This window comes from Sphaeramia orbicularis, chromosome 21, assembly GCF_902148855.1.
Source record: "Sphaeramia orbicularis chromosome 21, fSphaOr1.1, whole genome shotgun sequence".
Taxonomy (NCBI): Eukaryota; Metazoa; Chordata; class Actinopteri; order Kurtiformes; family Apogonidae; genus Sphaeramia; species Sphaeramia orbicularis.
The window spans coordinates 56,377,400-56,401,487 of record NC_043977.1 but is presented as its reverse complement, the minus strand read 5'-3'; the positions used below and the strand labels follow the sequence as shown (position 1 = coordinate 56,401,487).

The window sequence follows — 24,088 nt, the reverse complement described above, 5'->3', positions numbered from 1 at the left end:
TGCTATTATTACTACTTTTACTACTATTTATACTGCTATTACTATTACTACTACTAGTACTACTGCTGCTACAAATCACCTCATTCCATCTGACTCTGTCTCCTTCATCTTCCACCTCCACGTCCTCCTCCTCCTTCTTCATCTTCCACCTCCACGTCCTCCTCGGGCATCTTTGGATTTTTGTCGTGACGTGCATTATGGGAAATGGAGGCTCACACAGCCGCCTGCAGCAGCAGCGCAACCATATGATACTTATATGGATGAAATGACAACACGATACAGAAACGTCTGAAACATGGAAACAGCTGGAGGAATATGTATAGAAGAAGGGAGCTCCTGCCGTTTCCATGTCGTGTCTTTTCCAGCTGCTGCTGTCAGATGGCTGCACGAACCTCCGTTTCCCACAATGCACGTCACGACAAAATTCCAAAGATGCCCGAGTTCCCTCCCAGCTCTGACTGTAAACACATGGTTTGTTTCTGGTGGATGGAGCTAAGAAACTGTTCACCGTGAGGGAAGAGATTCAGGTGAGTACTGACAGACAGACGAACAGATTCATGATACTGAGGAGATGACTGAGGATGGACAGATCTGATGAAAAACTGGACACGAAAGTCTCCAGCATCTTTAACCTTAACCAAACAACCAACCACCTTACAAAGAAAAACTGAACAAAAAAAGCTAAAATTAAGCACGAAACATCTAAATAATCAACAAAAATAATATTTTAGATGATTTTAAATATGCAAACATTCACATGAATTTACTAAGTTTTCACACATCAACACATAACAGAATGGGAAAAAAAGTATGAATTCAGTGTTTCCTTTCTTTAAACATTTCCATTACTGTCCTGGATTAGACTCCTGTTCCTCATCATAGTAGTATGTAGTAAAATGTGCTCATATATAATAGTATGTAGGGAGTAGATGTCTTGATACAACTTGCTGCTTTTAAATTTAACTTTACCCTTTTTCAAGGCCAGTGTTGGAGGGAATTTGATCTTAGTAACTTGGCCTGAAGGTGAAATAATAATAAACAACCAACACACTTCCTTTGCTGGCTGTGACAACACCTGTGCGTCCTACTCACCCCATCCAATGAGAGTGAAGCCCCACAGGTATTTGGAGTCTGAGTGGAAGGCCATGAAGATGAGGCTGTGCAGGTAGAGTCCTTCCACCAGGATCCAGAAGTAGTTGGTGGCCAGAAAGTAGATGAAGAGCAACACCGTCACCTTACAGCCGACCTGGAACCCAGACAGGAACGGCTTCATCACAGCCTGTTCAGTCCTGCTGTTCTACTGCTGAATGTGTAGACCTAATGTAGACACCTGCTCTGAAAACTGCTCCATGTAAGCCAGGGCTCTCAAACTCATTTTCCTTAGGTTCCACATTCAGCCCAATTTGATCTGCAGTGGGCCGGACCAGTAAAATAATAACAGAATAACCTAGAAATAATGACAACTGACAATTTTTGGCATTGTTTTAGTGCAAAGAAAACATTAAATTATGAAAATACTTACTTTTATAAACTATCCAAACAAAAAATGTGAATTACCTGAAAAAACTTAAATTTCTTAAGAAAAATAAGTGCAATTTTAACAATATTATGCATTACTTATCATTTCTACATGTGCATTATGGATCAGATCTACAAAGAGACTAAACACTAACAGGCAGAAAATTATTACCTCCACCAGGAGGTATTGTGATCACTTTGCTTTGTGTGTTTGTTTGTTTGTTTGTTTGTTTGTTTGCAACTTTAGTGTAAAACTCTTCCACCCATCTTTCCCAAATGTTCCCCACAGATAGGCCTAGGCCCTGGGACCAACCCAGTCCATTTTGGTCCCAGTAGGCCAAAGTTCAAGGTCACAGCAAGGTCACAACATCTACAGTTTTCCATCTGTCATCATTGAGACATTTTCGAAAAATCATAAAAAATTCAAAACGACTCCGATTAGCCTCCAATTGGATCCACCTGTAGCTTAGAACAATCTCTTGTATCTGGAACTACATTGTCCACATCCACTGTGGAATGTGGACTCTGTGGACATTTACATTGAACACTGAAAATCCCATTTACCACACATTTAAAATTAGAACTCAACAAATATTGATGTGAATTGAATCTAATTGGACAGACACATGACTGGGACCAAGCTTCAACTTTTTCTGCTGTATGGAACAACCTGGAAACTGTTGAATTCAAACAGAAATAGTTGATCCACACATGCACAGCGTTCGGGGTGCTTGGCGGAGGTTTGTGTTCTCTGAACACTTGTTCAAATTGTGCTTAATTTTCTTTAGACATTTCAGGTTGTTCATATTTGTTCAGGTTATTCACATTTTATTGTTACAGAATAGTTTGGAAATGTCAATATTTTCAGAATTTAATGTTATTTTTTGAAGTAATTGAAGTATAATTGAAGTTGTCATTATTTATAGACATAATGTAATATTTTTTTCACATCAAACTGAGAAGAAAATCTGTAGTCATTCTTTTTAGTCAGTTCTTCTGCTGTTATTATTTGACTGTAGATCAGATCGGTCTGGATATGGAACCGCAACTAAAATGAGTTCCACAGCCTGGACTGTGGAATTTTTACACTTTGTAAATTCATCCCAGGGGCCGGATTGGAACCTTTGGTGTATTCTCACCTCGGACGCTCATATAAGACAGATGATTTGATTAGAGTTTGTCGCACCATGTATTCATTTACACATCAATAAGACTAAATACAATGAAAATCCAGTCAAATACCATGGCTACGTTAATACAAATACCACAACCAAATGAAGACAAAAATACACTGATGCCAAATTAGCACTTTTGTTGCTAGATTTATTAATTTTTCAGACTACCCTGCAACTTTTTTTTCCCCAAAAGCACCTAACAATTAATTTAAGCACTTTGTAAACAAATTTAAAAATTTGTTTGGAAACTTTTATTATCTTTTGAAAAGTGGCTCAAATGCTCAAACACACAAATTTTCCTTGAAATAACACCAAATGACCCATGGTCTGTCTGGAGCTGTAAAAGTCAGTGGGCTGCATCTATCAAAGGTTTGCGTGTATTAAAACATGTGCAAACTCAATTCATACGCAAAAAAAATGTACAAACTGATTTACTAACAGTGCACAATAAGGGTTGTGTCTTTCAAAGGTGCAAAATAGCGCATCTGCATCCAGTTAGTACATTTGACACAATGAATATGAAATACGGGGCGTTTACACACAATTGCGATTGTGCTGGGAGGAGAAAATGTAAATGTAGTAATTTAGCACACGAAAAGTGATTTATCAAACCTGAAAGCAATTTTACTGATAGAAACTGTGTCTGTATTTAACACGTCTGAAAAGGAGGAGCAGACAGGTTGGATGTGCAACTGCACACACATGGAAGTGGTTAGGAGACAAAGAAATGATGAAACCAGATGCAGAGAACGCAGTTTTCACCCTCGTGTGAGCATTTTTGTAGTGATGGAAGAAAAAATAATTGCGACACCCCCCCACCCCCCCACCCACCCACACACACACACACACACACACACACACACACACTTTATAGGACTCTTTTCCACTCCTGATGATTGTGATTAAAAATACGCACCGACATTCTGCTACAAGTATGACAAAATTATGTGCGCATGACAGTCATTCAATCCACCCCCCCACCCCGCCACACACACACACACACACCTTTAAAATGAAAAAATTAATGAATGAATGGATGAGTCATGTAATACCTTCGATGACTAAACTCAAAACATTTCCATTCGTCTGGTTCATTCAGTCTCTGTTCTCATTAGTGCTGGTTTATCCCACAGCAGTTCTTCCAGCGGATTGTCTCCAGTAGAACACGTAAAACCCTCATTTAAATAGGACGGTCTGCAAGACTTTGCACCTGTTGTAATTTGCGCAAGTAATCTGAGTACATCACCCGCAAACCGTGGTCACACCCCACACGCAAAATTCTACACTGCACAACCAAACTAGTTCACACAAATTGGGATCTTTGTAGATCCAGTCTGGTGTTTCCAGCTTGGACACTTTGTTGGTCTATTTACTAATTTTTCAGAACCCCTCTAGAAACTCTTTATCCAAAAAGCCACAGGTGACAAATCTGTCCCCTTTTTCTGGTGTTATTGGAGACTTCTGCAGACTCTGATGTGAAAACACATACCGTTCATTGTCTAAAACAAATCACTGAATATAAATCTATCCCATTACCATACACAGCTTTCTCTATTGTCTCTTTTGGTCCATTTAGATTGTTAATGTGGACTGGGAATTAAAAATGTTTATGTTTTACTGTGACTTGTTGTAGTCTCCTGAGTGGACTGTATGGTTAAAATCCAAACTGAAAAAAATGAAGCTAAAAATTAAACTAGAAAACCACTCAAAGAGCACACACCTCTGCCAAGGCAGATCACCCCCCCCCCCCCCCCCCCCCCCCCCGCATCACCACCAAAATTTAATCATTTGTTCCTTGTTCCAGTATCAACATTTCCTGCAAATTTCATCAAAATCCATCCATAACTTTTTGCGTTATCTAACAGACACATAAACAGACAAACAAACCCCAATGAAAACATAACCTTGGCGGAGGTCACAAATCAATAAATAACCTCAGTAAATCCTCCAGTGTGTCTCTTTTGGCCAGTTCCGGCACCCAGATACAGGAGGACGGTTGGAATTGGGACATTTAAAAAAACTGGAATTGACAGAGTATTGTTCATTGGTAATTCTAAACATATTTGGGTGTTTTAACACTCACATTGTGTCTCTAACATAATGTTATTCCTCTCTCCTACATCGTTCACTACGATTACATGAATATTTACAATTATGTAAATGAAGTGATGATGTCATTTAGCAACAATTCATACTTTCATTACTAAGGAGTTGGACACAGTGCAAGAATACCCAACACGTTTTCAAGACACCACTTACTCATCCACATTGGGACCTTGTTTGAACCCTGTTTTGTTCATGTCTAAACTGGATGCATAAGATAGAGGTAAAGGTAGAGAGAATAACAATGAAAAAAGACAGATGTAGGGGTCAGCGCCTCCCCCCCCCGGTGGATCAGAGGCCTCAGACATGCACAGGCGCTCAAACTGCTACAGAATATAAATATAGATATTACATGCACAGAAATATACAATGGATACAATCCTTTCATATTTTCGTGAGCCAGTGCCTCTAAAATCAGAATCTCTTCAACATAAAGAAAATATATTACCATCCTATTCTACACTGAACAAAAATATAAAGGTAACTCTCTTGTTTTTGCTCCCATTTTTCATGAGCTGAACTCAAAGATCTAAGACTTATTCTATGTTCACAAAAGTCCTATTTCTCTCAAATATTGTTCACAGATCTGTCTCTTTCAGGGGCCTCAAACATGTCCCCCAGGGGGCAAATGTGTCCCACCAAAGGTTCCAATCCAGCCCCTGGCATGAATTTACAAAATGTAAAAATTCCACAGTCACGGCTGTGGAACTCATTTTAGTGTCGGTTCCACATCCAGACCAATCTGATCTACAGTCAAATAATAACAGCAGGAGAACCAACAAAAAAGAATGACTGCAGATTTTCTTCTCGGTTTGATGTGAAAAAAAATATTACATAATGTCTATAAATAATGACAACTTCAAATATTTGTCTTTGTTTTAGTGCAAAAAATAAAATTAAATTATGAAAATATTGACATTTCCAAACTATCCTGTAACAATAAAATACGAACAACCTGAAATGTCTAAAGAAAATTAAGCACAATTTTAACAGTTTTCTGTCTGTTAGTAAGTATTTAGTGTCTTTGTAGTTCGGTTCCATAATGCACATGCAGAAATGATAAGCTGAGGCATATTATTATTAAAATTGTACTTATTTTTCTTAAGAAATTTCTTTTTTTTTTCAGGTTATTCACATCTTTTTTGTTTGCATAGTTTATAAAAGTATTTTCAACAAATCAAATCAAAGTTGATTTCTATAGCACTTTACAACAACGTAGCGAAGTCCAAAGTGCTTTACATCTAAAAGCATGATTAAATTATAAGATAAAAAACAGGTTAATCAGGGACCATAAACATGCATAAAACAATAGGACACAACACACAGTGATAAAAGAGAGCACAGATTCAAACCTAATAGTGTCTCAGTGCTAAGGGTTCAAAGTCAGTCTGAACAGGTGAGTCTTTAACCTGGACTTGAACAGGTTCAGGTCAGTGAGGACTCCCAAGTCAGGAGGCAACGACTTCCACAGTTTTGGAGCGCCAACAGCAAATGAATGCTCATAGTTTAATTGAATTGATTTACACTCAATCATGTTACTGCAGATCAGGTTTATTAAGAACATAAATGAGGATGAATGGGGTTCTGTCCAACCCAGTGTTCTCCTCAAGGCTGTGTCCTGTCACCACGATTATACTTTCTCTACACAAATATGTGTCAGAGTGAATATGAAAACAGGGTCATCATTAAGTATGCCGATGACTCAGTCAGTGTCAGCCTGCTCAGCGAGGGGCAGACCAGTCACGGCCCTGTCACTGATGACTTTGTCCAGTGGTGTGAGGAGTCCTACTTCACCTGAACAGATCCAAAACACAAGATATGATCACTGATTTTAGAAAACAGCAGGACAGGCACGGAGTCACTGTAATTAAAGGTCAGACTATAGAGCAAGTGCAATCAGACAAATACCTGGGGACGATAACACTGGTCAACAACAAATTTATTGTTTAAGTTTTTTTAGCTGATTTAGGATAATTTTGGTGCTGAATCCAAAAATCACATTATTTTTGCTCAATCAGGTCAGCTTTCTGAACTATGCTACATATTGGCTTTTTAACATTTTTGCTTACATTTATGGGCATTTTCACATCATATGATACAAAATTCTTTCATATTTCTTGCAATAAACGAGTTTTGAAGATTTTACTTTTGCCAATTTATGATGAATGTTTTTTTTTAATATTACAGGTGAATGAAATGGCTTCGACTAGAAGACCTAGCAAAAATAAGCCTGACGTATTCTGCTACATCTGCGGTGAATACACCATTGTACCTAACAGGAATCAAGTCACAAGTTTCATAAAGTGTGCTTACCAATCTGATTTTGGTATTAATTATATTTTGTGAGAAGATCAAATTTTTCAAAATCAAATTAGCAAAAAAACCCTGACCTGATTGAGAAAAACAGATGTCATTTTTGGATTTAGTGGTGCAAAATGGTCCTAATTCAGTTGAAAAAACCTAGACAACTTGCAAAAAACATTTTTTTGTAACCCAGTGTAATTGATGAAAAACTGAGTTTTACTGAAAACTGCAGATCTGTGTGTGAACAGGGCCATCAGCGCCTCCACTGCCTCAGGAAACTGGCACACTTCCACACTGACCGAAACATTTGAACTTTGTTTTATCGTTCCTTTATTGAGTCTGTTTTATCTTTTTGTCTGGTGGCGTGGTTCGGTCAGACCTCAGCTGCAGAGAAACTCACTGAATCAGTCAGATGGTCCAGTCACCTGATTGGTGAGTCCAGTCTTGTCCCGCCTCCCTGTCCACTAAACAGGTCCAGAGGATGGTTTCATCAGTTCTTAACAATGACTCCCATCCTTTACCAGGTGAATTTCAGCTCCTTTCCTCTGGACGGAGGTTTTTAGTCCTCAGGTGCAGGACACAGTGTTTATAAAAACAGCTGTGTTCCTGTCACCATCACTGAGCTCAAGAAGAAATAGTGACATTGCACTTTATTTAGTTATTTTAGTTATTTATCCTATTTCTTTGCTCTGTTTATTATTATTGTGACTTCAAATTCTTAAATTTTATGTTCTTATCCTGTTTTTATATCCCAGATTGTTTTCATCTTTTCTGTTTTTTATTGTGTTTTATTGCATCTTGTTTTTATTTATTTGATCTTATTTATTTATTTATTTATTTATTTTATTCCTTTCCTTATCCATGCTGCTATACTGATGAATGGTGGAACACTGAGCACTTTTTGTCCTGTCTTTTTGTCATGTCTGTAAGCTCGATCAAGTACCTGTCTTACATGTTCAATGTACTGTATGTCTTGTTGTAATACCAAAGCAATCACCTCGACTGCAAAACAAATCTACTTACGGGTACAAATAAAATAACCTTGAACATAAAGTTACAGTAATGGTATGAATGTTTATGGGATGGTGCATAAATGTCCACTGTGTCGGCTGATATGGAACTAAAACAACAAAACCCATGAATATACAAGAGAACAACAGGAGAACAGCTGTTCAATATGCATGAAAGGGTTAAAAACAGCAGTTTAGAAGCTGCATTATCGGTGCTCCGTCTTGTGTGACGCATAATTCACCCCCACCTATCTGAATATTTCTAAAACATTTTGGGCGCTTTATGGACCTCTGTAGTTTGCAAACCCTCGCTATGGCTCTGCTCATACCAGCTTGGATTTATAGGTATAAGATATAAGAAATGACCGTATTCATTATATCATATATTCTATATGCTTTTTAAGCCAACCACACTTTAACAAGAGAGAACAATACAACTGATCAGCTTCTCTATTTGCTCTTTCTCTTGCTAATTTGGTGCTGCATTTGTCGGTAGCAATTTTCACCACTTCCCTCAAGATCATCAATAAAGGAATTCATCTGTTTTCTGCAGGCATCATAACACGAACAATAAGTAGGTGAACCAAGTGCAGAGTGAGTCAGTGAAAAACATTTGAATTCACAGACAGATCTGCTTCTGATACATAATGATGATTTACTATTGATTTCTTAGTTCATTCTCCAGTGTCTGTGAGCAAAGACTGATGTGCAGGTTTTCATTAAACACCAACTTGACAAGAGTAACACCAGATCTGACCTCAGGAGCACATGTTACTCTGACAGTGTCACACTTATTGTAATGTCCTTGATACATAAAATGGTGGACTCAAATGCACAACTCACTGAAAACTGAAGATTAACAAAAGTATTTTCAGTTGGAAAAAGTGATTTAACAAAAAATGCTCCCAAGGAGGATATATAATTCTACTTCAAAAGAATCTCTACGATAAACAAAACCCTTCCAGAAAAAAACTGAAGCAAAACTAACAAACATGAAAAAACCTGGTTTGGACACTTGACATGAACACACTGACGGAATACAACGAACTGGCACCAGACAAAGGGAGACGGGGACTATTTCTACATGAGGTAGGGGAACACAGGTGACACCAGTCAGGGGCGGGGCTAACAATGACACTGGTGGGAAAACACACAAAGGGAGGAAGTCCGGGTCTGAAACAAGAGGGAAGAGATGTGTACAAAATAAAACAGGAAGTGCAAGACAGGAGCAAATGTGAACGACTCGAACTGAACATAAAGTGACTAATCAAACAAAGACAAAACACTGAAAACCAAAGACGAGACATAAACACTAAACATTAATATGACTAACACACCTGTCGAGACATGACACTTACACCTGTCCCACCAAAAACAGCAGCAGGTAAGACAGTTATTCTCAGAGTTTAAAAATACTGTCATACAACATTGAAATATTGATTCATTTTAAGCCCAAACCTGTCAGTGTTACACTAAAGACATATACAGTCTAATGAATAACTGGTGTTATTCAATTATTTCCTCCCTCATTTTAGTTCAGGGGTCACATTCAGCTCAATATGATCTGTAACGGTCCGAACAAGTAAAATAATAACATGATAACTTATAAATAAGGACAAATCTATTTGTTTTCTTTAGTTTAGTACAAAACAGTTAAATTACAGTATGAAAATATTTACATTTACAAGCCATCCTTTGACAAAAAAAAATATGAATAACCTGAACAACCACAAATTTTAACAATATTGTGGCTCAGTTCATCATTTACATACAGGCATCACAATTTATAGATTACAGTGGATCTATAAAGGCACAAAGCATTTAGTAGCAGGCATCTGGAACTGGAAAATGTAGTATTTAAATATATGATCAATACAACTTGTCAAGACTCAGTAACGCCCGTGTCTATTCATGTATTCTGTGTAATTTTTGTACTTTGCAAATCATCCTTTGGGCTGGATTGAATCCTTTGAAGGGCCAGTTTTGGCCTGTGGGCCGTATGTTTGACACCCCTGCCTTTAACTGTATGGTTTTAGGAGTTGCAAATAAGATCATTTAACATTATACTTAACATTTACATTATATTGTATCTTTTGTTGGTATATTTTAAGTGAAAATACATTTTGTGGCCATATTTTCCAATCCCAGTTTTAATCTGACATGTTACCTTTCTGGGCCATCACACAGATCACATCACTGAAATATCTGTAACTGCGTTGCTCTTTGCTGAGATGTCATCTGTTTTACACGACCCGTTCCATCAGTCCACTGGTAAATTTACCAGTGGATTTACGGTCATTTACAGGGAGTGTTGTACACTGCTGCTGCACTAACATATGAGGTTGTAGTCTTCAAGATACAGAAGAGCAGAGGAATAAAATACCTTTTGAGTCACTTATTGATTTCTTTGAATGCTTTTGAGAAGCTTGTTGTTGTTTGTACAAGTGCAGTCTAAAGAACATAAAAGTCCTTGCAGAGTTTGTGTAATGTGTGGTTTTGTTGCAGCTGAATTCTGAAGGGCAGAAGTCTGTCAGCTAACAGTCCAGTTCTGAACTTAGATGTGCAGTCAATCTGATTTGCACAGAGTCTCTAGAGTTATAATAAAGTAAAGATGGTTTCAAACTAGGCCACATTCTGGGTTGGGGTTTTTTAGTGGGGGTGGTACTGCCCCCCAGGGGGCATTATGAATGAGAAAGCTGAAAGGGGGGCACTAATGCCACGTTTCCACTACGTGGAACCAACTCAACTCGACTCTGGTACCAGGTCCTATTCCAGACCGTTTCCATTACAGGATACTACCCACTTTACAGTACCTGGTTGTCATAGCGATGCAGCTCGTTACTTCCGTGTCGTCTGCTCAGAGTTGCTGATAAACTCACTCATTGTGTGTTGTCTCATCAAGCTCATGCGGAATTTTTCCGTCTGAACCTCCTGGACAAACCATGGTGTAGTTTTACAGGCTGTCATCATGTGTCATCAACCTACCAACACATTTACTGTCAACTTCTGCATCTGTTTTTTGTAAAATGGTGGGTCGCAGAGACGACTCTCTGACCAATCAGTGTTCTGCAGTGTTTACACGTCACCTTTTAGTATCTGGTCCCCAGTCCTGGAACCTCGGCAGAGGTGAAACCAAAAACCTAGTACCGGGTACCAGATTCCAGGTCCTTTTTCATAATGGAAATGCAAAAAGGCCGAGTCAAGTCAAGTCGAGTCGAGTTGAGCCGATACCACGTAGTGGAAATGCAGCATTAGGCACAAACGGGGTGGGGGGCTGGGGGGGTGTTAGTCACCTGTTTTTTGTCACAATGTGTAAGTACCCACATCAGAACAAACTTTGCTCATTTGAACATGAAATAAGATAAAACTATGTATTTTGGGCGTGGTTAGAAATACCAGTGCTGCTGGTGCTCTCGTTCTCCTAGTATGGGCATGTTATCGTCATAGCAACGACCCTAAACACATTCCTTTGCAGCACTGACTGAGCTCTAGAATCTTTGGGCAGAGGGGTTGACGGCTCCTGACAGCTGACATAGTCTACGTTAGAATAGTCAGAAACATCTACAACACTTAGACAACCAGTATGATGATGATGATTATTAATACTACTACTAATAATAATAGTAATACTGATCATCATCATCACAACAACAACAATAACAACAACAACAACAACAATAATAATAATAATAATAATAATAATAATAATAATAATAATAATAATTAATATTACCATCTTCACCATTAGGCATGTTAATAGCACCCCTTTTAGGTCTAGATCAGGGGTGTCAAACTCATGTTAGTTCAGGGGCCACATTAAGCCAAATTTGATCTAAAGTGGGCTGGACCTGTAAAATAATAACATAATAACATATAAATAATGTCAACTCCAAACTTTCTTCTATGTTTTAGAGTGAAAAAAGTAAAATTATGCAATCAAAATGTTTACATCTATCAACTATCCTTTAAAACAATGTGAATATCATGAACAAATGGAAATTTCTTAAGAAAACTAAGTGCAATTTTAACAATATTAAGTCTCAGTTTATCATTTACACATGTGATTTACAACTTACAGATCACAGTGGATCTACAAATACACAAAACATTTAATAACAGGCAGAATATAGGAAAACTTGCACTTCAGACATTTCAAAATGTTCATATTTGTTCAGGTTATTCATGCTTTTTTGAAATGCTAGTTTGTTTTAGCGTAAATACAGTAAAATGACATGAACATTTTTACATTTACACAGACAAAAATTTGTAGTTGTGAGTATTTATAGGTTATTCTGATAGGATTTTACTGATCCAACCCACTTGAGATTAAATGTGGAACCTGAATTAAAATGATTGTTAACATCTTAGTGTAATTTTTGCATTTCACAAATTCATCCCAGGGGCCAGACTGGACCCTTTGGTGGGCCGGATTTGGCCCCCGGGCCACATGTTTGACACCTGAGATCTACATCATCGACTGAATTAACTGCAGCTGTGGGTACAGGAAAATACTCACAGTGTTTAATTCATCTAGATATTGTCAATATTGTAATGGTGTGATTATGAAAACAATGCAAAAATGCAGATTCTAGTCAAATACAAACATGAAAAAGCCATCACATGCAGCAGAAGCCTCCAGAAAGCAGAGAAAAGGACTATAACTCATCACTATTTGTCTGGAAAAACCAGTCCTCCTGTAACTGTGGCTGGTACAGGCAGTATGGCAGAAGCAATTACAAAACCAATCTGAACACAGGAGGAGGTGAATCATGCTGAGAAAAACACCTTTGATGACCCAAAGAGTATTGGACCAAGCACTTTAGACAGTTGGGACCCCCGCCCCAGCACAGCATTATGAAAGACTTTCAAGAACAAACATTAAAAACAAGCCTGACAGAATAATTTATCCCCACATCCAAATTAAACCAGCAGTCCTAACCTTTGATACCATTTCTAGACTAAACACTATGAAACGAAAAACAACATTTTATCAACTGATCAAATGGAAAGTGGGTTTAAATGGTCCATTTGTTAAAGCTGTGGTCTTCTTTTCAGTGAAGCTCAGTTGAAAAGGACACTCTGACATTCAGTGGTGAACGCCTTTTCTCTAACAGATCTACAGTATATGCAGGAAATATACGCCGTTCAGTCCAGATGTTCTCCTGTAAACTGTCAGATAAACCATTGACATTCACCCGTGGGATTCCTACTGTCCTCGTACTACCCACCTCGGGCATTTTCATCTCTGTATATTTTTCTCTGCTAATACTTTTGAGCAAGGTCTTGAGAGGAAGGAAGGAAAAAAAACATTCTTTTCATTTCCAAGAGCTGGCAAAACCATTAAAAACCATTAAAAAAAGTTGCCTACAGCAAAAAAAAAAAAAAAAAAAAAAATTGGATTGGACTTATAATTGTTTCATAATTTTTCAAAATCAGCCTTGGAAGACAGACACACGAGAAATGAATGAATTGTTTATTTTGGTTTGTACATTAATCATTGCACATACTACAATAATTATTATAAACATTAAAAAAAACAAAAAAGGAATAGGCTAGAAGCAAAAGCTTATTTTTTGCCTATACTTTTCCCCTGACACACTGCTTACATCAAATTAAATGTGTACAGCATCAAGCATTCTCATTATAACAAAAGAATCAACAACAAAAACACATGTACCATCTACCATGTGATGTCATGTCATGTGTGTACTGGCTGCAGCCACATCCCATGTGCTCATGTGCTCCCAGTGGCGTTCCTGGACCCAGACTTCCTTTTTCCAGTGATCCGGGTGTCTAATCTGGAATCCCAACAGCAGTTCCCCTGGTGGTGCATCCTCTCCTTCAGCAGTTCACCTGGGGCCTCATGTATAAAGGTTGCATATGCACAAAAACCTGGCGTACGCCCTTTTCCACGTTCACGTTCAGATGTATAAAGAGTGAAATGACCGTGGAAATGTGCGCTCCTCCACGCCAACTCCACAGCTGGAGTACGCACGTTTCTAGTGCGTTGGAACCATTGGCGACACTTAGAGGTGACACTGAGAAACTGTTAATAATATGAAAAAGGTCATTCCTCTGATTGATGTGCGCATCAGAGATACACAGAAGAACAATGAACACACCGACACGTCATCCCACTGCTAGAGCAGCACATCCACCACCAGAACCAGAACCAGAACCGACCAGAACCAACCCTGGACCCATCAATGCCAATCCTGCCCGGGAGGACATTAAGTAACAACCATATAAAGAGACAAGGACACAGAATTCACCGGTTGATAAATGCATTTCATGTAGTGTTCATGTCTGTGAGAACATTTATTAGTCGCTCCAGTCGCTCATTGACTCCATCGATTGTTCTCACAATGTCCTCTGGTGACCCGGGTCAGCACGGATCCATGCCAGTCGGACGGGCATCAGCAGCTGGCTGTTGGACCGGAGGACTGGCTAACGACGGGAAGTCAACAGAAGCCTCTGTGACAGGAGGATGAGACTGGGTCTGAGCGTCTGCTGTCTCGTTGGAAAATAATAATTTGAGTGATTAAACATGAGTCACAGTCTATGATTTCCTCTTTGATTTCCTGACATGATTACACATGAACCTTTCTCTAGTTTATCTGTGATCAGACTGTTGTATGACCTGTAGAATGAACTAATGTGTGACTTACACTAATACTAAATCTACATGTATCTTGGGGGTGATCCGCGTCAGCCCTGTTAGACCAGTGTCACCCACAGTAGCATCGACTCTCTGCTCAAACAGTCTGAGTTTGTCTCTTTTCTTCTTCCACCTGTTTTGGTCTCCGCTTCGCGTCCACCTTGACATCATCGTCTGATCATGCACAGAGGGGAACCCCAGAGGGAATCCCACCTGCAGACCCTGTTCATACTAATTTGCATATTTAAATGTGGGCGTGGAGAGGGAGGAGTCAGGTACTCCAACATATGCACTCAATTCCAGCTGATTAGGATGAACAAAGGAAGTGTACTTGGATTCGGGCGTACGCTCAGTTTTATTCATCTGGATTTTTTTGTGCGTACGGACTTTTCCAGATTTAAGCGTACACCAGGTTTCAGTATGAAATCCACGCAAGTCTTTGTACATGAGGCCCCTGGTGGTCCATCCTTCAGCAGTTCCCCTGGTGGTCCATCCTCTCCTTCAGCAGTTCCCCTGGTGGTCCATCCTCTCCTCCAGCAGTTCCCCTGGTGGTCCATCCTCTGCTTCAGCAGTTCCCCTGGTGGTCCATCCTCTGCTTCAGCAGTTCCCCTGGTGGTCCATCCTTCAGCAGTTCCCCTGGTGGTCCATCCTCTGCTTCAGCAGTTCCCCTGGTGGTCCATCCTCTGCTTCAGCAGTTCCCCTGGTGGTCCATCCTCTCCTTCAGCAGTTCCCCTGGTGGTCCATCCTCTGCTTCAGCAGTTCCCCTGGTGGTCCATCCTCTGCTTCAGCAGTTCCCCTGGTGGTCCATCCTCTCCTTCAGCAGTTCCCCTGGTGGTCCATCCTCTGCTTCAGCAGTTCCCCTGGTGGTCCATCCTCTCCTTCAGCAGTTCCCCTGGTGGTCCATCCTCTCCTTCAGCAGTTCCCCTGGTGGTCCATCCTCTCCTCCAGCAGTTCCCCTGGTGGTCCATCCTCTGCTTCAGCAGTTCCCCTGGTGGTCCATCCTCTGCTTCAGCAGTTCCCCTGGTGGTCCATCCTTCAGCAGTTCCCCTGGTGGTCCATCCTCTGCTTCAGCAGTTCCCCTGGTGGTCCATCCTCTGCTTCAGCAGTTCCCCTGGTGGTCCATCCTTCAGCAGTTCCCCTGGTGGTCCATCCTCTCCTCCAGCAGTTCCCCTGGTGGTCCATCCTTCAGCAGTTCCCCTGGTGGTCCATCCTCTGCTTCAGCAGTTCCCCTGGTGGTCCATCCTTCAGCAGTTCCCCTGGTGGTCCATCCTCTGCTTCAGCAGTTCCCCTGGTGGTCCATCCTCTCCTTCAGCAGTTCCCCTGGTGGTCCATCCTCTGCTTCAGCAGTTCCCCTGGTGGTCCATCCTTCAGCAGTTCCCCTGGTGGTCCATCCTCTGCTTCAGCAGTTCCCCTGGTGGTCCATCCTCTGCTTCAGCAGTTCCCCTGGTGGTCCATCCTTCAGCAGTTCCCCTGGTGGTCCATCCTCTGCTTCAGCAGTTCCCCTGGTGGTCCATCCTCTGTTTCAGCAGTTCCCCTGGTGGTCCATCCTCTCCTTCAGCCGTTCCCCTGGTGGTCCATCCTCTGCTTCAGCAGTTCCCCTGGTGGTCCATCCTCTCCTCCAGCAGTTCCCCTGGTGGTCCATCCTCTCCTCCAGCAGTTCCCCTGGTGGTCCATCCTTCAGCAGTTCCCCTGGTGGTCCATCCTCTGCTTCAGCAGTTCCCCTGGTGGTCCATCCTCTGCTTCAGCAGTTCCCCTGGTGGTCCATCCTCTCCTTCAGCAGTTCCCCTGGTGGTCCATCCTCTCCTTCAGCAGTTCCCCTGGTGGTCCATCCTCTGCTTCAGCAGTTCCCCTGGTGGTCCATCCTCTGCTTCAGCAGTTCCCCTGGTGGTCCATCCTCTCCTTCAGCAGTTCCCCTGGTGGTCCATCCTCTCCTTCAGCAGTTCCCCTGGTGGTCCATCCTCTCCTCCAGCAGTTCCCCTGGTGGTCCATCCTTCAGCAGTTCCCCTGGTGGTCCATCCTCTGCTTCAGCAGTTCCCCTGGTGGTCCATCCTCTGCTTCAGCAGTTCCCCTGGTGGTCCATCCTCTGCTTCAGCAGTTCCCCTGGTGGTCCATCCTCTCCTTCAGCAGTTCCCCTGGTGGTCCATCCTTCAGCAGTTCCCCTGGTGGTCCATCCTCTGCTTCAGCAGTTCCCCTGGTGGTCCATCCTCTCCTTCAGCAGTTCCCCTGGTGGTCCATCCTTCAGCAGTTCCCCTGGTGGTCCATCCTCTCCTTCAGCAGTTCCCCTGGTGGTCCATCCTCTCCTTCAGCAGTTCCCCTGGTGGTCCATCCTCTCCTTCAGCAGTTCCCCTGGTGGTCCATCCTCTGCTTCAGCAGTTCCCCTGGTGGTCCATCCTCTCCTTCAGCAGTTCCCCTGGTGGTCCATCCTTCAGCAGTTCCCCTGGTGGTCCATCCTCTCCTTCAGCAGTTCCCCTGGTGGTCCATCCTCTCCTCCAGCAGTTCCCCTGGTGGTCCATCCTTCAGCAGTTCCCCTGGTGGTCCATCCTCTGCTTCAGCAGTTCCCCTGGTGGTCCATCCTCTCCTTCAGCAGTTCCCCTGGTGGTCCATCCTCTCCTTCAGCAGTTCCCCTGGTGGTCCATCCTCTCCTTCACTGGTGCCTGCAGTGACAGGTGCATATGTGCAGTGTGTGGTCTCCAAACCAGATCTCACCACATCCTCCATTCTTCTGTATTGTTCCAGCTCTTTAATTCTGCTCTCCAGCTCTTCTCTCTTCTCATCCTTCTCTTTAATTACAGCGTTCAGTTGTCGTATCTCCTCAGTCAGTTCCATCAGGCCTGTGTGCTGTTTCACTGCTTTATCTCCTTCTTCTGACATAAAGTTCAAGGACTGCTGAACTTCCTCCATGTCTTTGGCCAATTACTTGGCCATTTTGTTGTTTTTTACGCAGAAGTGGTTGTTTTCAGGAGTACTCCAGTAGGCCTCAGGCAGGTTTTCAAACACACTCCATAAAATATGCACAGGACATGCAAAGTAGCAGAAATGATCCAGTACTTTAATGCATCACCTCCATGCATATGTAAAGATCCTGAGCAAGCAGTTCAATGTCAAGATCCTTTTGAGATGGATTAAGAAAGATGATCTACACCAAGGTTATTACCGTTAAGGAAAACTAACAAAATGACGGAAACTAGAATTGAAAAAACATTTTCATGAACTGAAATAAACAAAAAGTATAATTAAAAGAAAAAAACGATAACTAACTGAAACTGTATTGTGTGCTCATAAAACCAACTAAAACGGATAAGAATTATGGATAAAATTCCCTTCATTTTAATCTAAATTGCCCATAGGTGTCAATGTGAGAGTGATTGTTTGTCTCTATATGTTCAGCCCTGCGATGAACCGGCGAAATGTCCAGGGTGTACTCCGCCTTCGCCCCTGTGTAGCTGGGATAGGCTCCAAGCGACCCCCATGACCCTAGTGAGGATGAAGTGGGTTCAGAAAATTAATGAATGAATGAATGAATGACGCACAATTTATCAGGGTTCCTGCAGATATCAACAAATCTAATTTAATGCTTTTTAATGCCCTTTTTAATGCCACTTGAAACAAATTTAATGCCCATGTCCAACTGCAGATACACTTTATTCATACATGACGGTTTACAGTCGACAGGCTTTAAGGTCAAGGTCAAGGTTACTTTATTTATACCCGTAGGTAGATTTGTTTTGCAGTCTAGGTGATTGCCTTGGCATTACAACAACACATACATTGAACATGCAAGACAGGCACTTGATCACGCCTACAGACAGGACAAAAAGTGCTCAGTGTTCCACCATTCATCTGTATAGCAGCATGGATAAGGAAAAGAATAAAATAAATAAGATCAAATAAATAAAAACAAGATGCAATAAAACACAATAAAAACCAGAAAAGATAAAATAAAAATAATCTGGGATAAAAACCAGGATAAGAACATAAAATTTAAAAATTTAAAAATTTGAAGTCACAATAATAATAAATAGAGCAAAGAAATGGAATTAACCAGGTTCTGAATAGTTCCTCCTCCAGTCACTTCAGCTGAAACTTGCATTTTCCCATTTTTCCGACGTGCTACTCTTCCCTCTGCTCTTTCACCACAGTATGAACACAGCACATTGCATTCCAAGCATCTGTTGTTGTGACTTCATACGTCAGCCATAAATAATAGCCAATTAAAGGGTTCCACCTGTCAATCATCACACTATATTTCTGATGAATATTATTAAATATTTATATATTTAAAATGAATCATGAATAACAACACTATTTTTCCATCTAGTGTATTTTTTAAATCCTCTGGACATCGAATTTAGTGCTTTTTAATGCCATTTCAGGTCTTAATTTTCACAAAATCTATTTAATGACCTGCAGAAACCCTGTTTATGCTGCCTCCACCCGGTGGAATTGTCAAGGCTGTATTTAATATTTATGCTTCTTATTGCTGCATATTGGTGGAAAAAAAAAAACAAACTACATGCCATGGGTGTTGTTAGACCTGGGACTTCAGGGCTTTTTATTTTTTTACACCCTGGATGTTTTCAAGTCCTAGCGATGCATCTGTTACATGCATAAACTAAATGCTGTGCTCTGGCAGGGTTAGAACAATTAAATCGTCCAGTCAATGATAAATGTACTGTGTTTCTTCTGTCACTGTAATGTGATGGTACGATGGGTTCATCCACTAATTATATACCACTGGTTCCCAACCTTTTTTGGCTTGTGACCCCATTTTAACATCACAAATTTCTGGCGACCCCAGACATTCAAAACTCAGACTTTTTTTTTTTTTTTCTAAAATGAATTTGCTATTGATTATGTAATAGTTTGCTATACTATGTTGCGAATAAACATTAATTTTAGAGGACATTTAGTCTATATAATGTATATTATTATGGACGGAGGCTGTAAAGCCAGGTGTAGATTACTGCACAAAGGGAGAATGTGATTTTCCTTGGTCAGGATATGTACAGTCAGTCCAGCTGTGATTTACAAGGAGGACAGCTGACTCATCCAGAAGTCTGCATCTCCAGGTTTGTCATGAGTGTCCTCTTTCTGGTTCCCTGAGGATTCCATTCAAGCGACAATCTGGTGACATTTGTGGGTTCTTTTCTGTGGGTGTGTCCAATCCATCACCATTTTATTCTTTTGATTTGTGTGGTAGCTGGCTCCTGGATGGCCTCTCTGTCATACTTCTATGTTTGTTGTTCAGTTGAACCAATGCTGTTACTAGTTGAAGTGTATTTTTACTGATCATCAAGACAGCACTGATTTTAGACAATCAAAACTAATGACACTCACTGACATTGTATCTTACCAAACAGCAATAATCATGTACAAGGCAAAAAACAGACAATTACCAGAAAATATCCCAAAAAATTTTTGAAATCGAGAGGGTGGTTATCAATTAAGAGGGGAACATAACTTGAAAATCAAAAACAGGACAACAACGTTAAAAAGTTTTTGTTTATCTATTTCTGGTGTTTAAGCTATGGAACAATCTGAGGAACTCAAGCAAAGTCCAAATATTAACCAGTTTAAGAAAATGTACAAAAATATTTTTTTTAGTAGTTATAATTGATAATTATCATTACTGACTATTGTCCTTTACTCATTGACATGGCATAGGGATTAGAGGCAGAGAAGCCTATGGGAACGTATATGTGTATGTACTGTATTTAACTGTGTATATATGAATTTGTACATGTACAGGGTGGGGAAGCAAAATGTACAATATTTTGAGGCAGGGATTGAAAGACAGTGTATGACCAATTAGTTTATTGAAAGTCATGAGAATTTATTTGCCACAAGAAAATGTACATAATAGAAAATGTTTTTATTCTATGTGTCCTCCTTCTTTCTCAATAACTGCCTTCACACGCTTCCTGAAACTTGCGCAAGTGTTCCTCAAATATTGGGGTGACAACTTCTCCCATTCTTCTTTAATAGTATCTTCCAGACTTTCTGGTAATAGTTTTGCTCATAGTCATTCTCTTCTTTCCATTATAACAGTCTTTATGGACACTCCAACTATTTTTGAAATCTCCTTTGGTGTGACGAGTGCATTCAGCAAATCACACACTCTTTGACGTTTGCTTTCCTGATTACTCATATGGGCAAAAGTTTCTGAAAAGGTATGGATAATAGTGTTAGGTATGATTATGACATCAGTATATGTTTGGTTCAAAACAACTGACGTAGTGCCTGCTGAGAAAAAACAACTAAATGTTCATTGTACATTTTGCTTCCCCACCCTGTATATGTAAGTGTATGTGCATGTGTATGTGTATGATATGTGTGTATATGCATATATGTATATGTAGGTGTATGTGTATGCATATATATGTACATGATGGTATATGTGGATGTGTATATGTGTATGTACGTATGTATATACAGTGGGGCAAAAAAGTATTTAGTCAGCCACTGATTTTGCCAGTTCTCCTACTTAGAAAGATGAGACAGGTCTGTAATTTTCATCAGAGGTATACTTCAACTATGAAAAACAAAATGAGAAAAAAAATCCAGGAAATCACATTGTAGGATTTTTAAAGAATTTATTTGTAAATTATGGTGGAAAATAAGTATTTGGTCACCCACACACAAGCCAGATTTGTGTCTCTCACAGACCAGTAAGTTCTTCTTTAAGCTCTGGTTCCACACACCTGTTTTAGCACACGCAGTGACAGGTCTTTTAAAGCTGTGGAACCACGTCTATGGAATGACCTGCCTCTACACCTACGGTCCATGGACTCTGTAGAGAGCTTTAAGAAACACCTCCAAACCCTCCTGCTCAAAGAGGCTTTTTATTTTCCCACCTGACCCAGGACCACCACGAACTGATTACACTCTATGTATTCATCATAAAATACTCCATGTGCCCCCCCCCCAGTCTCTCTATATCTCTATTGCTCTCTCTTTTCTCCTCCTTTATTCTCTCTCTTTAACCCCAACTGGTCAAGGCAGACGTCCCTCCTCCTCAGTCTGGGTCTGCTCCAGGTTTCTGCTGTTAAAGGGAACTTTTTCCTTCCACTGTCACCAGTCACAAGTGTTTGCTCCTGGAGGATTCTGTTGGGTTTCTGTAAATTGGCTCAGAGTCTGGTTTGGACCAACTCTATATATAAAGTGTCATGAGAGAACTTTTCTGTTGTGATCTGGTGCTATATAAATAAAATTTAATTGATTGAGTGATTTGATTGGTTTTCCCCTGTAAGTCGCTTTGGAAAAAAGCGTCTGCCAAATGCATAAACATAAACATAAACAACTTCCTGGGTGAAAAAATCTTGTCCAGGTTTCTGCTGTTAAAGGGAACTTTTTCCTTCCACTGTCACCAATCACAAGTGTTTGCTCCTGGAGGATTCTGTTGGGTCTCTGTAAACTTGATTTGATTCTGATTTGACTTGATGAAGCACTTTGTGACTCTGTCTGTGAAAAGTGCTCTATAAATATAAATAAATAAATAAATAAATGAATTTACTTACTCTTCTGTCCCCCACTGGTTCCCTGTATTAATGGCACCTGTTTGAACTGGTTCTGTATAACAGACACCTGTCCACAGCCTCAAACAGTCAGACTCCAAACCCAACCATGGACCAGACCAAAGAGCTGTCCAAGGACACCAGGAAGAAAACTGTAGGCCTGCACCAGGCTGGGAAGAGTGAATCTGCAATAGGCAAGCAGGTTGGAGTGAAGAAATCAACTGTGGGAGCAACTGTAAGAAAATGGAAGACATACAAGACCACTGATAATCTCCCTGGATCTGGGGCCCCACACAAGATCTCATTCAGTGGGGTCAAAATGACCATGAGAACGGTGAGCAAAAATCCCAGAACTACACAGAGGGACCTGATGAATGACCTGCAGAGAGCTGGGACCAAAGTAACAAAGGCTCCCATCAGTGCCACACTAGGCCCAGAGGGTCTCAAGTCCTGCAGCACCAGGCGTGTCCCCCTGCTTAAGCCAGTCCATGTCCAGGCCCGTCTGAAGTTTGACACAGAGCATATGGAGGATCCACAAGAGGACTGGGAGAAGATCATGTGGTCAGATGAAACCAAAATAGAACTTTTTGGTCAAAATTCAACTCGTCGTGTTTGGAGGAAGAAGAATGCTGAGTGTCATCCCCAGAACACCATACCTACTGTGAAGCAGGTGGGTGGAAACCTCATGCTTTGGGGCTGTTTTTCTGCAAAGGGGACAGGACCACTGATCCGCGTTCAGGGCAGAATGAACGGGGCCATGTATGGTGAGACCTGAACCCAAACCTCCTTCCAGCAGTGACAGCATTGCAGATGGAACGTGGCTGGGTCTTCCATGACAGTGATCCCAAACACACCGCTCGGACAACGAAGGAGTGGCTCCATAAAAGCATTTCCAGGTCCTAGAGTGGCCTAGCCAGTCTGCAGACCTCAACCCCGTAGAAAATTTGTGGAGGGAGTTGAAAGTCCGTGTTGCCCAGCGACAGCTCCTAAACATCACTGCTCTAGAGGAGATCTGCAGGAGGAATGGACCAAATACCAGCTCCAGTGTGTGCAGACCTGCTGAAGACTGACAGGAAACCTTTGGCCTCTGTCACTGACAACAAAAGTTATGTTACAAAGTATTGAGTTGAACTTTCGTTATTGACCAAATACTTATTTTCCACCATAATTTACACATAAATTCTTTAAAAATCCTACAATGTGATTTCCTGGATTTTTTTTCTCATTTTGTCTCTCATAGTTGAAGTGTACCTCTGATGAAAATTCCAGACCTCTGTCATCTTTCTAAGTAGGAGAACTGGCAAAATCAGTGGCTGACTAGACACTTTTTTGCCCCACTGTATGTATAAATGTGTACATACAGGGTGACACAAAAAAATGGGAACTTTTTAACAATCCAAGAAAACCAAGAGTGATGGAAGAAAAATATTTTATTCATAGTAATTGAAACCTTAAACCATGCCATTTAAGAAACAATGATGGAATTTTCATTTTTTAAAATTACTTCCTGTAGATGGCGTCCTCCTGTACGAATGCATTCTTGAAATCTGCTGTTGAGATTCCTCATTGACCGCTGCAACATCTCAGCTGGGATACTGTGAATTTCATCCTGAATTCTCTGTTTTAACTCATCCAGAGTTCTTGGTCCAGTCGTGTACACTTTACTGTTGCGACAGCCCCACAAGAAAAAAATCACAAACAGACAAATCTGGCGATCTAGGAGGCCAGGGAACATTACCAAATCTTGAGATCACACGGTTACTGAACAATTCTCGCACAGCCGCCAATGGTTACTATGGTCACCCT

General features: G+C 40.8%; 1 protein-coding gene across 1 annotated transcript in view; it reads right to left on the bottom strand.

Annotated features, from left to right (window-relative positions):
- Positions 1–24,088, bottom strand: part of pth2ra (parathyroid hormone 2 receptor a) — a 149,646-nt gene that overhangs the window by 50,822 nt on the left and 74,736 nt on the right. Inside the window, exon 7 of the mRNA XM_030124038.1 lies at positions 1,093–1,246. Coding sequence (XP_029979898.1) covers positions 1,093–1,246 — 154 coding nt within the window. The remainder of the gene's footprint in view (positions 1–1,092; positions 1,247–24,088) is intronic.